The sequence below is a fragment of the Dicentrarchus labrax genome, unplaced genomic scaffold, assembly GCF_905237075.1.
Source record: "Dicentrarchus labrax unplaced genomic scaffold, dlabrax2021, whole genome shotgun sequence".
Lineage (NCBI taxonomy): Eukaryota > Metazoa > Chordata > Actinopteri > Moronidae > Dicentrarchus > Dicentrarchus labrax.
This window is the reverse complement of record NW_026136706.1, coordinates 976,185-992,395: the sequence shown is the minus strand read 5'-3', so window position 1 is coordinate 992,395 and position 16,211 is coordinate 976,185. Positions and strand designations below refer to the sequence as shown.

General features: G+C 41.1%; 3 protein-coding genes across 3 annotated transcripts in view; 1 reads left to right on the top strand and 2 right to left on the bottom strand.

Moving 5' to 3' along the window:
- The window catches only part of LOC127365057 (olfactory receptor 6N2-like), a 259,826-nt gene extending 258,978 nt beyond the window's left edge, over positions 1 to 848 (top strand). Inside the window, exon 2 of the transcript XR_007885084.1 lies at positions 513 to 848. The gene's annotated coding sequence lies outside the window, so the exon portion shown is untranslated. The remainder of the gene's footprint in view (positions 1 to 512) is intronic.
- The window catches only part of LOC127365058 (uncharacterized), a 205,371-nt gene that overhangs the window by 54,084 nt on the left and 135,076 nt on the right, over positions 1 to 16,211 (bottom strand). The gene's annotated exons all lie outside the window — the stretch shown is intronic.
- LOC127365078 (olfactory receptor 11A1-like) lies at positions 1,596 to 3,368 on the bottom strand. Its single transcript, XM_051402810.1, has one exon. It carries the CDS (start codon positions 3,046 to 3,048, stop codon positions 2,128 to 2,130), a length of 921 nt encoding a protein of 306 aa, XP_051258770.1. The 5' UTR covers positions 3,049 to 3,368; the 3' UTR covers positions 1,596 to 2,127.

Below are 16,211 nucleotides of genomic sequence, written 5' to 3'. Positions count from 1 at the left end.
GATAGATACTGTTGCAGCAATATTTTTAGGAACTAGAGGTCCATTGCTGTTGAGGTAAAATGTTTGTGGTTTGCAAACGCAGACACCAGAATCAAGGTAAGAAAGATTCTGTTAGGCTACAAGAAAGATTCTGGATAAAGAGGCAAAATTACTCATTAACTAGCTTAGATTAACTACTTGACAAACAAATTCAATTCAATTCAATTCAATTCAATTTTATTTGTATAGCGCCAATTCATAACAGAAGTTATCTCAGGACACTTTTCAAATAGAGCAGGTCTAGACCGAACTCTTTATAACATTATTTACAGAGACCCAACAGTACCACCATGAGAAAGACCTTGGAGACAAGGGCAAGGGAAACACTGCCTGTTAAAAGGCAGAAACCTAGGACAGATCCTCCCGCTCTAGGTGGGTGGTCGTCTGTCTCGACCAGTTGGGGTGAGAGAGAGAGAGAGAGACAGAGAGAGGCAGAGAGAGAGAGACAGACAGACAGACAGACAGACAGACAGGTGCACAGCAACAACAGTATTGGCAATGGCAATCTAGCAGGACCATGGCAGGAGGCTCCACCAGGATCGATAAGAACCTGCGAGACGAGAAAGCACAAATCAAACTGCTAGCCAAATTGTGATATGATCACTCTACTTTATGTAGATGTTGTTATTATTATCGTATACTGATTTGATATAGTTTAGTATTTTATACGTATAGTATTACTATGCAAACAATTAAAAACAAATAGGGTCAAAGGTCAAGTTTGACTTCAAGATTTGTAACTTCATTAAAAACACAAAGAATTGCCACATTTCTAATATTCTGCATAGAATTAATTTAGCTAGACAACAAAAGATTTTGTCATAAGTCATTTTTCTCAGTTATACACTTTGGCGAGTCAAAGTCTTTTGCCTCTGTATGGGAGTATTGATTTTTCACCTTAGGTTGTAATACTGACGCTGATGATCAAAACAAAATGTATTCCCTCTTTTTGTCTTCTTTTCTCTAACACATGTAGACATTCAGCTGTCTATACATACAATCAAGCACATGTAACAGAGGTAAAAATGCACTCTATCAATTCTTATTTCCAATTTGTATTTGTCAGTTTTATTTATCATTTAATGATTGTTGAGTATGTGTGAATTTTATCTTAATGAGTTATTTTAATTTACCGCTATTATTATTGTTAGTATTAATATTTCCTACGGAAACAGAGGTGCAGAGAAAAGACTAGAAGGAAATTAATGTGCATTACTGTCTTCTGCAGGAGCGAATAAATGCTGAAAAACAAGTAATTGAGCCGTTTCCTTCCATGCCCTACCCACATCCGTTACACACACTTACCAAACCTCATTATGATTACTGATATTATTGTTATTATCTGTGCTGAGCGTAAATAGAACATACAGTTGGAAGGTTATGACCACAACTGGTACATCAGGGAAGAACTGAATCCCTTGAGAGTTTTTGTTCCAAAATGAAGGAAGAAACACCACATGAGAGAGATGAGAAGTAAGCTCACCCTCTTTAAATCATGTGAGACTATATCCAATATATGGAGGTGATTACAATTATTGGAATAATAATAATAATAATCATTATTTATGTTGTTTATTTGTTTGCTGTAATTATTTCAATAAACTCCAAATCACAGTTGAGACCTGCTTTTTAGACAGGCATTTAATTTGTCATGTTCACTTTATGAGCACGATGAACTTCAACAGTACACTCAGAAGAAAATGATTCCAGTATGAAAGACATTGGTGGTAGCAGGGTTCTGTTGTTCTGCAGTCAGTCAAAGAAAGAGAAATTTAATGCCATATTAGCAAAGTCACCCTAATGAAGGGCACTAGCAGAAAAACGTTGGCCTCACAATGAAGCTCTGCAGTATGCATGACCTATCCAGGGTTTTTGAAAAACTGCAGCCAGTTGCTCAGACATTAATCATTACATTGATGAAACTGATGATGCTCTTGCTCTGCACTACTGTTACGGAAACATCCACACACACACACACACACACACACACACACACACACACACTCACATTAAATACCTTTAAAGGATCACAGAAATCACATAAAATCACATAAGTTATTATGACTGTACAGTTACATTGTTCCTACTTTAGACTATTTTGCAGAACAACCTCTTGAGGTGTTTATAGATTTCTTTCATTTTCAGTCCATATATGATCGGATTGAAGAGAGGATGATACGAAATTTTTTGTAAAGTCATTATTAAACGTACAGTTTGGGGGAACTCAGTTTCCAGTCGCAGTAGAAGTACATCATATCCAGTCAAACAGGAAAAATTGATTAAAATTATTAAGTGTGGTAAACAGGTCTGTGCAGCTTTTCTCCTGACTTCTCTACAACTTTGATGGGATATTATAAAGATCTTTGTATATGTAAACAATATAAAAAGCACAGGAAGAACTACAGCATTTGAAAAAACAATCAAGCCATATATAGTCATCGCTCTTGAACTCACACAATGAAGTTTGTTAACTGTGCTGTTACAAATTATTCCTTTGAAATTAAAGTTACAGAGTTTTACATTAGCATTCAGTACTGCTGGCACTGCAAGCTGACAAACAGGCACAAGCCAAGATAAAACCAACAAAATATAGACTGTTCTTTTCTTCATGATAGTTGGATATTGCAGAGGTTTACATATGGATACATACCTGTCATAAGACATGGCTGACAACAGTAAGAACTCTGAACAGTCTAGAGAGTAATATGCAAACCATTGAAAGACACAGGCTGAATATGATATGATCTGTTTTTCTGATAAAACATCAAATAAAAGCTTTGGGTAGAAAGCAGTGCTGTAAAGAAGAGAGTTGATTAACAGAGCTGCAATAAAAATGTACATAGGCTCATGGAGGTTTTGGTTAATCCAGATCAGACACACAATAGTAGAATTACTGCAGATTATTAATGTATATGCAGTGAACATGATCACAAAATAAAGATATCTGTATTTGTGAACTTCCACATACCCATCAATAGTTATATATGTTATATTTACTTGATCATCCATTAATGTTGTCACAGATTAAACAATAATGAATATGACAGGCAGATTGTAGAAGAGGAATACAAAAACTAAAGAAAAGAAGTTTCACTATGAAGATTTCGTATGTGATTTTCTCATTCATATAGAGATACCTGACCAGGAAATGCATTAGGTTCATCTCCAGAAACATTCAGAGTAAAGTCTTGCTTTAAAGATCACATTAACATAGAGAAACCTGGATTAGATTGTCTTTTATTCACTGGTACCTGACCCTGACCTGTACCTGTGTGATTGTTGAACTATTCCAGTAAACATTTAGAAAGTGAACTGTTTGAGGATTGTTTTTATCAGCCTGCAGCACCCTCCATGGATCTCATTAAAATCTCCAAGTGCTACTATCATCTGAACAACTTCATCAAACTCTAGAGGCCTGCACCCATAGGTGCTCTTTACTGGGATGTTTGCCTGTGTCGTATTTTCAGGATACTAATCATCATTGCTACAGAAATGCACTAACCAATGTATTATTATTATTTTCTGCATTCTGTATTTGGCTGTTGTTGGGAAACATACATAACCCTCTAAAAACGGAAATCAGTCGGCTATTTGCTTCCACATATTTACGTATTTCCAGTTAAAAACAAGCAGCTGTAGCAGACTGCCGGGACTGGGAGCTATCAGTGAACAGCACATCCAGACTGGGACTGAATGCAGCATCTGATGCCGATGGAGGACAGTTTGACGACCAAGGTGTTTTTTGCCAGGTTTGGCTCCTGGCAATCTGGGGCTAAGTCAGCTAACATTAGCTACACAAGCTAACTAGCTAACGGCATCTTACATTGTTGCTGACAGTTACTTGTAGCAACAAGTCAAACTGGCCTCTGTTTGTCTCTGAGTTTGTGTTTACTTTGAGGCTACTCTGCTCCATTTGGTTGCACATTAATGGCAGTGACATTAACAGTTAGAGCAGTCCATTCCAGTCCAGTCCACTCCTCATATTTAACTTCCATCACAAACAGGTCTTGATTAAACCTTCTAAAAGACCGTTGGAGACAGATTCTATTTCCAGCCCTAGATGTATTGCTTTTCCTTGTAATGGCAACCAGGTTGTGATCACTGCAACATGTGGCTAAATATATAGCAATTGAGCAGTACTCTGGAATATTGGGAAAAATGTGGTCAGTGTAGGTTAGAGCATTAAAGCCTCCCATAGCATTAAATCCTCCAATCTTCCGGTGGGACGGCTCTGCAGCGACCCAGGCTCATGCTACTGTTGCTAATGTCTTGTTGATGTTGTGTTTTAAGTGGTCATGTTTAACGGCAGTACGCTCTTTAAAGGGATTGTGCTTGTGACTGTATTGTGTTGCGTTAACAGCAACTGTTGGTAGCCTCGAACAGTGGCATCGGCTCTACAAAACTTGGCCATCCTCCTGCTGGCTCTGATCATTAGTGGACTTTTAGTTCTTTGTTCTACAAAAACTTCACAGTGGGAATATGGATTACACCGGGTATACTGCAGGGACACAATACTATCCCTCCGATCATTCCAATCCACACCACCACGTCATCTGCTCACTGCCATCTGAGCAACACAAACCAGCACAAGGCCACAATGGAAGCGAGGGAGACGGGGAGGCTGATTCTGAGCAACGTGCAGTGGCTGATGCCCAAGATGGATGAACTCCGTGTCAAGAAAAGAAGCTGCTTTGAATATCAGAAATCAAATACACGCACACGAACAGCTGCAGCGCCCCCCAGGGGCACCTATTTTCTTTTTAGCTGATTTTAACCACTGTCAGCCAGAGACTGTGTTGCCAGGATTTGAGCAATATGTACGATGCAACACCCAAAATAACAAGATTCTAGATAAATGCTATGGCAACATTAAGAATGTGTATTCTGCAAAGTCAATGCCCCCTCTTTCGAACGCACAATACCATACACTTAATTCCCTGTGGATGAACAACAAAGGTGAAATGAACTGAATTACTTTTACTTAAGGTTTTAGCCACAAATCTTCTCTCAGCAGTATGACAGTATGTTGTTCAGGGACGGCTGGTATATATGGGCTAACAGGGCTAAGCCCCCCTTATCTTTTACAGTAAAGATGAAAAACTATTATTAAAACCCTTAGAACATATTGTTTTGAATTTTGTTAGAACCTAGAGCAGCAACAGCACCAAAAAGTGACAGAAAACCCAGGATATATGATATATCCTGGCTTTTTTCCTGTGAATGGGCTAAATTAATTCAGCCCGAGCACAGTAGCATAAGCTTCCATTCGATTGTGATTGACAGGCGTTGTGACGCGCCCCCATTTGGGCAAAATTCATTAAGTCCAAGCTCAGTAGCGTAAGGTTCCATTGACTTTTGATTGACAGGTGTCCTGACATGCCCCCTTCATATGCTGCCCATTTGGGCTAATTTCATTCAGCCCGAAGGCTGACCTTTGACCAATCACAGCGCAGTAGCTACAGTACAGTGAGGCTAATTCGTAGTATGGCGGGCGTTAGCATGAACATGCACGAGTTGGATTATTTACTTTCTAATCAATTTTCTTTAAAGTCAGAGTACAGAGATTGGGAACACATCATCCAAATGATGTTCAAATAACACAAAAGGACAATATCGTAGTTTTGTGTTACGTTGTTTCAGCTAATAGACTGGCTAACAGAAAGCGACGACCAGTTCTCTGTTTTAGACAGTCAATTAGCCGATCACCTGTCAAACACACAGGTTGCAAAGTACACATCTTAGACCACAGATACTCTCAAAACGACCACAGATGACCATCAGCCACATCCAGATGCAGACACAGCTGCAGCCGCTGTAACGCTGTGCAGAATGCGGCGCTCTGATAATGTGTCAGAAGCTGCATAGTGCTGTGACTTAATGATCGAGAAGTCAAAGGCTCTCTTTGAGAAAGCCAGGCACTTGGTGTCTTTGCATGTGCCCATTACCCAATGATCTGCAGGGAGAAACTGTGGAGTTTGACATGGTGATTAACCTGTTTGTGTCACAGAAAGGCCGTCGATGTGAGCTGCTATTTAAATAAGGTATGCCCAAGCTCTGAAACAACTCTCTCTTTTACAAATAATTATTTTTGCATTGGTTTTGTAGATTTATGGTGTTGCAAATTGTTGCTGGTATTTTTCTATAATGTATTCACTAACAACGACCACGCCATCAAATGTATGAAATAAGAAAAGTTTATTGCACATAATGAACAAATGTGAACCAATGTGGTATACTGAGGGATGAGGGGTGAAGGGATTAGGGATGAAGTGATGAGGGATAGAGGTAGGTTCGAGTGATGAGGGATAGAGGTAGGTTCGAGGGATGAGGGATGGAGGTAGGTTCGGGGGATGAGGGGTGGAGGTAGGTTTGAGGGATGAGGGATGGATGGAGGTCGGAGGAATGAAGGTCGATGATGGTCAATGGTGTCAAATGCAGCACTAAGATCTAATAATACAAGTCCATTGTCTGAAGCAATCAAAAGGTCATTATTAACTTTAACCAGAGCTGTCTCTGTGCTATGCTGGACTCTAAATCCTGAATGAAAATCCTCAAATAAACTATTGTTATGTAGAAAGTCACACAACTCTTTGGCGACTACTTTCTCCAGAATCTTAGAGAGGAAGGGGAGGTTAGAAATCGGTTTATAATTGGCTAAAACCCCTGGGTCAAGAGTTGGCTTTTAAAGAAGGGGTTTAATTACAGCTACTTTAAAGGACTGTGGTACATATCCTAATAATAAAGAAAGATTAATCATATCCAGTAAAGAAGTGCCAATTAAGGGAACAACTTCTTTAAGCAGCCTAGTTGGGATTGGGTCCAACAGACAGGTTGATGGCTTCGATGTAGAAATTATTGAAGTTAACTGATGAAGATCGATAGCAGAAAAACAGTCTAAATATATATCTGAGTTTACATTAGAAAAGTCCCTGAACTTGGAGAGCCACTGATAACTGTTGATGGCAGTTGGTGATTAATTTTCTCTCTAATAGTAATAATTTTATTATAAAAGAAGCTCATAAAGTCGTTCCTACTTAAGTTTATGGGGATATGTGGCTCAATAGAGCTGTGACTCTCTGTCAGCCTGGCTACAGTGCTGAAGAGGAACCTAGGGTTGTTCTTATTTTCTTCTATTAGTGCTGAGTAATAGGCTCCTCTGGCATTACGGAGGGCCTTTCTATAGGTTTTAAGGTTATCTTGCGAAATTGAGCGATATTCTGATAATTCGGAAGAGCGCCATTTCCTTTCAGATTTCCTAGCTATTTGTTTTAACTGGCGGGTTTGGTGGTTATACAAAGGTGCTAGTCTCCTATGTTTTAATAATTTCCTTTTTATAGGAGCAATAGAGTCTAATGTTGATCGTAGTGAGCCTGCAGCACTATCGACAAGATTATCAATTTCAGGGGGACTAAAGTCGTTATAGGACTCTGTTAAATTCAGACATGGCATTGAATTAAACACTGAAGGAATCTCCTCCTTAAATTTAGCTACAGCACTGTCAGATAGACATCTGCTGTAGGAAGTTTTGCCTAATGGCTTATAATCTAATAGTATGAATTCAAAAGTTATTAAATAATGGTCAGATAGGAAAGGATTATGTGGGAAGACTATTAAATGTTCAATATCAATGCCATATGATAGAACAAGGTCAAGAGTGTGATTAAAACAATGAGTTGGTTTATTTACACTCTGACAGAAGCCAATTGAGTCTATTAATGAGATAAATGCATTACTAAGGCTGTCATTGTTAACATCCACATGAATATTAAAATCACCTACAATAATAACTTTATCTGATTTAAGGACTAAACTTGATAAAACCTCTGAGAATTCAGATATAAAATCAGAGTATGGTCCAGGAGCGCGGTACATTATAACAAATAGAACTGGCTGCAGTGTTTTCCAGTTTGGGTGAGAAAGACTAAGAACAAGGCTTTCAAATGAATTATAATTTAGTTTAGGTTTAGGGTCCATTAAAACGCTCAAATCATATATAGCTGCTACTCCACCTCCTCGGCCAGTGCCTCGAGGAATGTGAGTATTAATATGACTGGGGGGGGTGGATTCATTTAGGCTAACATACTCCTCGTGGGACAACCAGGTCTCAGTAAGACAAAGTAAATCAATATCATAATCTGATATTAATTCATTCACTAAAACAGCTTTAGAGGACAGAGACCTGATATTTAACAGTCCACATTTCATTCTCTTATTTTGTGCTACTGAGGAGTTGGTTTTAATTTTTATTAGATTTTTATGTTGAACTCCTCTTGTTTGTATTTCTTTAAATAATTTAGGTGGTCGGGGGACAGACACAGTCTCTATGGGGTTTTGGGTGGGTGACTTTTCTAAAGAAAGCGCAGAGAAGTGTGTAAGACAGCAGCTCTGCTTCCTGGTCCCAACTCTGGACTGTCAGGTTTCAGAAATAAACTCCGCCATATTTCTAGATAAGAGAGCCGCTCCATCCAAAGTGGGATGGATCAGACCAGGTTTTCCCCAAAAAGGCTTCCAGTTATCAATGAAGCCCACATCGTTTTCTGGACACCACCTCGACAGCCAGCGGTGGAATGACGACATGCGGCTATACATGTCATCACTGGTCACATTGGGCAGGGGTCCAGACAAAACTACGGAGTCCGACATAGTTTTAGCATAATTACACACCGACTCCACATTAATTTTAGTGACCTCCGATTGGCGTAATCGTTGGTGGACGTGGATAGCAATCTTACCATATTTACGATTATCTTTAGCCAGCAGTTTTAAATTTGATTCAATGTCGCCCGCTCTGGCCCCAGGGATACATTTAACTATGGCCGCTGGCTTCGCTAACTTCACGTTTCTGACTATGGAGCTGCCAATAACCAGAGTTGGTTCCTCAGCGGGTGTATCGCTGAGTGGGGAAAATGTATTGGAAACATGAATGGGTTGGTGGTGAACTGTGGGCTTCTGCGTTTTATTCTTCCTCCGTTCAGTCACCCAGCCTCCCTGTCTTCCCGGCTGCTCGGGATTTACTGGGAGAACTACCGGGGGATCTACCGGGGGACGGCTAAAAGAAGCTACCTTCGGTCAGACCGCACCGGCTACTGGGGGCTGGCTAACTATAGCGGCTAAAGATATCTCCGTGGTGCGGTACCGTTCCTCTAACTCACTAAGCCTCGCCTCCAGCGCAATAAATAAACTACATTTAATACAGGTACCATTATCATTAAAGGAGGCAGAGGAATAACTGAACATCTGACACACTGAGCAGGACAGAGGAGAGGGAGAGGGAGAAGCCATAGCTAACTGCTAATGCTAATGAAACTAGCGTGTATGAAAAACTTTTGAAAATAGCGAAAAGTCGCTAAAAGAAAGAGTAACTCAGAGTGTTTAGGTAGAACTAGTCTACGTTTACATGTTTAGCGGGAAAATAACCGCTGTAACGAGTAAAATAAATTTATATTTAGCGTTCACTGACAGAGCTACAGCACCAAACAGTGTACACAGAGCAGGAAGTAAACCGGAAATGAATCTGTATGCTTACCGTAGCACGTCACACCTCTCACATGTGTCTTCACTAGGGTAGACTGATATGGACAACTTTATAACAAATCAAACCAGTCTGATTGCTAAAGCATCACACATACATTCTGACTATTACAACGAATGGTAATCATGATAATTATTATGAGTCTTGACTAAAGGTGACTGGGTCTTTGCTGCTCAGGCCCACAGACTATGAAACACTCTACCTATTGAAATCAGACAGGCTACACAATAAATTTCTTTATTTAGTAATTTTTAAAAACTGTACCCAATTGCTTAGACATTATTCATTACATTAATGAAACTGATGCTCTTTACTGTGCACTACTGTTACACCAACCAGTCCTCACATTAAATACCATCAAAGGTCACAAAAATGACATCTCTTGAATTAATAGGACTGTGCATCATTGTTCCTACATTAGACTATTTTGCAGAACAACCTCTTGAGGTGTTTATAGATTTCTTTCATTTTCAGTCCATACATGATCGGATTGAAGAGAGGATGATACAGAATCAGAAATACTTTAATAATCCCAGGGAGAAATTATTTTTGTTACAAAACTCCAGCTATACAAACAACATTTATTAAGAACAAAATATAAATATAAATATGTATATATAACTATATATCAATATAAAAGAAAGATATATATATTAATATATATATATATATATATAAAAGAAAGATCAAATGTACAGTTTAATAATGTGCAAAAAGTGCAAGAAATGATTGTCCGTTGTTTAAGTCAGATTACAGAAGGGGGGGGTGTGTCTGACTCTCTTAGGGAGGCGTTATAGAGTTTAATGACCACAGGCAGGAATGATTTCCTGTGGCGCTCTGTGGTGCATCTTGGTGAGAGGAGTCTTCTGCTGAAGGTGCTCCTCTGCTGGGCCAGTGTGTCGTAGAGAGGGTGTGTGACATTGTCCAATATGGACTGAAGCCTGGACAGCATCCTCCTCTCCGTCACCATCGTCAGAGTGTCCAGCTCCCCCCCCCGACATCACCGGCCCTCCTGATCAGTTGGTTTAGTCTGTTGGTGTCTGCGACCCTCATCCGACTGCCCCAGCATGTGACAGGGAAGAAGATCTTACTGGCCACAACAGACTCATAAAACATCCTCAGCCTCGTCAGGCAGATGTTAAAGGACCTCAGCCTCCTTCGGAAAAAGAGTTGGCTTTGGCCCTTTTTGTAGACAGCTTCGGTGTTTCGGGTCCAGTCCAACTTATTATTAAAGTATACCCCCAGGTACTTATACTCCTCTACAGTGTCCACAGGGACCCCCTGGATGGAAACAGGGGTCATAGGTGATTTCGCCCTCCTCAGATCCACGATGAGCTCAGGTAATCAACAATCCAGGACACGAGGGGGGCCTCCACCTGCATCGCAGCCATCTTCTTACCCAGTAGAGCCGGACGGATGGTGTTGAAAGCACTGGAGAAGTCAAAGAACATGACTCTCACAGTGCTCGCCGACTTGTCCAGATGAGTGTAGACTCTGTTCAGTAGGTAGATGATGCTGTCCTCAACTCCCAGGCGGGGCTGGTAAGCGAACTGTAGTGGATCAGTGAAGGGCCTGACCATAGGCCTTAGCTGCTCCAGGACGAGCCTCTCCAGGGTCTTCATGATGTGGGACGTCAGGGCCACCGGTCTGCAGTCCTGAGGGCCTCTGGGACGCGGCGTCTTTGGCACAGGAATGAGGCGAGGCAGCACAAGGACCCTCTGGAGCTGCAGGCTCAGGCTGAAGACTTGACTTAAAGCTTCGGTATACTCACCATTCCCAACCTGTAGCGCATCAATGTGACATCACGGGAGCACCGTAACTATTTATATTTGCGCGTGGTGGTGGCGACACTAGTTGCAGTCTTCTCTTGAGCAGAGGTGTCGTAACTGAGGAAAGGCTACCGACTTTGCTATTTCTAGGCACTAGAACAGTGGTTCTCAAATGGGGGTACGGGTACCCCTGGGGGTACGTGAAGGCACTCCAGGGGGTACGTGAGATTTTAAAATACACATATATTTAAAAAGTAGCATCCAAGCAAAAATCATAAAAATTATTATTTAATAAATATTTAGGAAAATAAGTGTATAAGTTCATAAAACAAATTTTATATTCAGTAGGCTATTCAATTTCATTATCCTAAAAACCCAGAGTCTCCCCCATACCAGGATGGTTCGACCCAACCTGTCATATGCCACCTGGCATTAGCTGTCAATCACTTGGATCAACGATGGAGTCGTGGTTTAAGCGTAGCAGCAGTTCTTTTGAAAACACGGAGGGACAAGTGGCAAAGAAGTCCAAACCAGAGCCGGCAAAATTCCGGCTGTATCTTGAAGATTATGTTTTAATTGAATTTACGTCCACAAGTTGCAACCCACCCAAGGCACTGTGTTTTTTCTGTGGGGAGAAATTAGCTAACAGTAGCATGAAGCCAGCACATCTGCAGCGTGATCTTAAGACAAAACATGGATGAAGAGGAAACTGTCTGAATTCAGATCATCTCAAGACACGATGCGGAAGGCCTCCACAACATCAGCCAAAGCCCTGGAGGCCTCTTATGCAGTGTCTTTGCTCGTAGCTAAAGCCAAGAAGTCTTTCACTATCACTGAAGACCTGCTCCTTCCAGCGGCTGTAGTGCCGGCTGAGACTATGCTGGACAAAAACGCAGCGGAGAAATTAAAGACTGTGCCTTTGTCAAATGACACTATTTGCCGCAGAGTAGATACAATGGGAACAGACATTGTTGAGCAAGTTGTGGGAAAACTTAGCGACTCCTTTTCACTCCAGCTGGATGAATCCACAGATGTCAGTGGAAATGCACAACTTGTTGCTTTTGTGAGGTACGTTGATACTGACGACATTTATGAGCACATACTATTCTGCAAAAGTTTGAAGGGGAAAACAACAGGAGAGGACATATTTAATGTTGTCAATGCCGCTTTCTGTGAAAACGGTTTGAGCTGGAAATCCTGCAGCAGCGTCTGTACAGACGCAGCAGCGTCAATGACGGGGAGGAGAAATCCGCACAGCTGGATTGGGTGAGAAACCCATTACTCTTGTCCGAAGCAAACCGAAGCAAGCTCCCTGTCACCTATCTGGAAAAACTCTTGGAAGTGTCATCTGATCGTGGCTTCCAGATGAAGTTTGCCATGTTCACACTTAAACAGTTTTGGGTGTGTGTGAAGCAGAAGCACCCTGACTTGGGACAGAAAGCTTTGAAGCAGCTACTACCCTTTGCCTCCACATATTTATGTGAGGCCTCCTTCTCTGCAATGACTGTGATCAAAACAAAGCAGAGAAACAGACTGTGCCTGGCACAAGCCCAAGTGTCTAACTAAAATGTCTCACTAAGTGTAAAAACACAGTGCAACCATGCAATATTCAGTGTTGATAGTTTGTAATGTTAAGATGTCAGTCTTCTTTTTGATTCTTAAAAAGATATTTTAAGATTTATTTTATTTATTTTTAGCAATTTCTTTTTGAGAACAAATCTTTACTATGATCCCAAAAGAGGACACTTTATGTTGATAATTATTTTTATGTGCACAAATCTTTAACTTTATTTATAATTAAGTTAATTATTTATTTCTATTTTTAATTATCTTTTTATTTCCAAATAGTTCAAGAGAGACCACTACAAATGAGCAGTGTTTTGCACATTTATGGAGTTTTAAATGGTTCATTTTATAGTTTTAAATTGTTATATGGTCACTGTTTTTTGGTCGTAGGCTTCCTCTTAACCAGAGGCACATAGCAGGGTTTGAGGTGAACCAGGTTGTGATCTGACCTGCCCAGAGGGGGGAGAGAAGAGGAGATGTATACATCCTTAATGTTAGCATACATCAGGTCCAGGGTCCTCTCCTCTCTGGTAGGACAGCTCACGTATTGTTTGAAAGCCGGCAGAACTCTGTCCATGGTGACGTGGTTAAAGTCTCCCGACATGATGATGAGGGCACTGGGGTGTTGAGTTTGTAGTTTGAAGATGGTGGTGTGTATGGTGCTGCAGGCAGATGTTGGGTTTGCAGAGGGAGGGATGTACAGGACAACGATGATGACATGCGGGATCTCTCTAGGCAGATGGTATGGACGGAGTCCAACGGCCAGCAGTTCAGCATCCGGGCTACAGAGCTGTTCATGTTGTACATTATTATTTGAAATGTCATCATTAAACATCCAGTTTGGGGAAACTCAGTTTCCAGTTGCAGTAGAAGTGCATCGTATATCACTGATATTAGTGTTATTATTATTATTATTATTATTATTATTATTATTATAAAGTATTATTATAGCTACGGTTACTGTTGTTGCTGTTGTCACTGCTCATTGTCCCCCAGCGTTGCTGTTGTCATGTTCATCATCATCAGTCACTACTATTAGTGTAGTTGTTGCTACTGTTTTTGCTGTATGTCTGTCTGTCTGTCTGTCTATCTGTCTCTCTCTCTCTCTCTGTCTCTCTCTCTCTCTCTCTCTCTGTTTTTCTGATAAAACATCAAATAAAAGCTTTGGGTAGATAGCAGTGCTGAAAAGAAGGGAGTTGATTAATAAAGCTGCAATAAAAATGTACATAGGCTCACAGAGGTTTTGGTTAATCCAGATCAGACACACAATAGTAGAATTACTGCAGATTATTAGAATATATGCTGTGAACATGATCACAAAATAAAGATATCTGTGTTTCTCTACATCTACATACCCATCAAGAGTTATATATGTTGTATTTACTTGATCATCCATGAAGGTTAAACATTCAGAGTAAAGTCTCACAAATCTCAAAGATACACTAAAATGCTATGTAGTATCTATCTTTTAGTATCTTGGTGGATGAAGCTTTTAGTGAGTCTGAAGGTATAGCCTTGCTAGGTTGGCTAACGCTACTGGAAAATGCGACAACACCCCGGTCCACTTCGGTCTATTAAATCTGTCAACCTCGAGGCTCCGGGTGTGGTGGAGGTCTCGCGATAATTCACCGCGAGAAGTGGAAAGTCCTACCGGTATCTGCTCCTACCATCAACTCTTTGGAATCAACTGTGTGTCAACTTTCTGGTCCAGTTCCCACCATCATTGCAACTGTTTACCGCCCGCCTAAAGCAAACAATAACTTCATTAATGATGCTCTACTTACCCACCTAGCCACACTTTCCCCAAATGTAATACTGCTGGGGGACTTCAACATACATATGGACAATATCAATCTCCCTCTTACCCGTGACTTTGCATCCTGTCTTGACAGCTTTGGCTTCCAGCAGCATATTGACTTTCCCACTCATTCAAAGGGTCACATTCTGGATTTAGTCTGTTGTTCTGGTCTCATTCCCTCCAACTGTACTGCTGATGAACTTCCTATAACTGATCATTTGCTTCTGTCGTTCAACGTCAAACACACTCTGTCCTCAACAAAGCCCCCACGTGTTATCTCATTCCGTAACATTAAGAAAATGAATCCTGATGCACTTTCCTCTGGTATCAGCTGTCTCCTGAACACTCACATCCACCCCCGACGACTTGGCTTCCCACTACAACAATGGCCTCAACACCATTCTTAATTCTCTCGCTCCTATGAAAACCAGGGCTGTCTCCTCCTCCACCTCTGCCCCTTGGTTCACTTCCGAACTACGGCAGATGAAAGCCAAAGGTCGACAGCTTGAGCGACTAAACAAGAAAACTGGTCTTGTTGTTCACAAAGACATGCACAAAAATCTCATTTTACAATATAAGGACTGCATTTCTCAAACCAAACTTAATTACTACTCTGGCATAATCTGTTCAAATGAAGGTAATTCCAAGTCACTGTTTTCTCTTCTCAACAATATTCTCAGGCCCCCGGCCTCTCTCCCACCCCACCTGTACTCAACTGCTTTCTGTAACTCCCTGATGTCCTTTTCAATCAGAAAATTCATCAGATCCACCTGCACCTAGGCCCAAGCTCCTCCCTCAGCACCTCCCCTGAACCCTGTCTGACGTCTCACTCATTCTCCTTCTTTCAGCTCCCCTCTGACTCAGATATCTCAGACCTCATCCTAAAATCCAAGCCCTCCACCTGTCAGTTAGATCCCCTCCCCAGAGTTCTGGTGAAAGCCTGCCTCCCCTCTCTCCTCCCCCTCATCTCTGCCATCATCCATTCCTCACTCTCTACTGGAATTGTTCCTACACTCTTCAAAACTGCTGCCATCACTCCAATATTGAAAAAACCTGGTGCTGACCCTAATAATTATAATAATCTTCGTCCCATCTCCAACCTACCTTTCCTCTCCAAAACCCTTGAAAAAACTGTTGCTTCCCAAATTCATTCTCATTTAACCTTTAACAACTTGTATGCACAATTCTAGGCCCCTTCTCTTCATCATCTACCTCTTTCCCATTGGCAATATCTTCCGCAAATACAACATCCACTTTCATTGTGACACCCAGCTCTACCTCTCCAGCAAACCCAATTCCACTCTCCCACCTTCCTCCCTCACTGACTGCTTCACTGAGCTCAAATCCTGGTTCTCCTCCAACTTCCTCAAACTTAACAGTGATAAAACAGAATTTCTTTTTATTGGCACTAAATCAGCCCTCTCAAAAGCTGACAGTTTTTCTCTCACCATCGACCACTCCTCTGTCTCCCCCTCCCCCCAGGTTAAGAGTCTGGGTGTCATCCTTC

Excerpts from the sequence above, each read along its gene's own strand:
- LOC127365078 (XM_051402810.1), bottom strand. The coding sequence starts at position 3,048 with ATGGATGATCAAGTAAATATAACATATATAACTATTGATGGGTATGTG.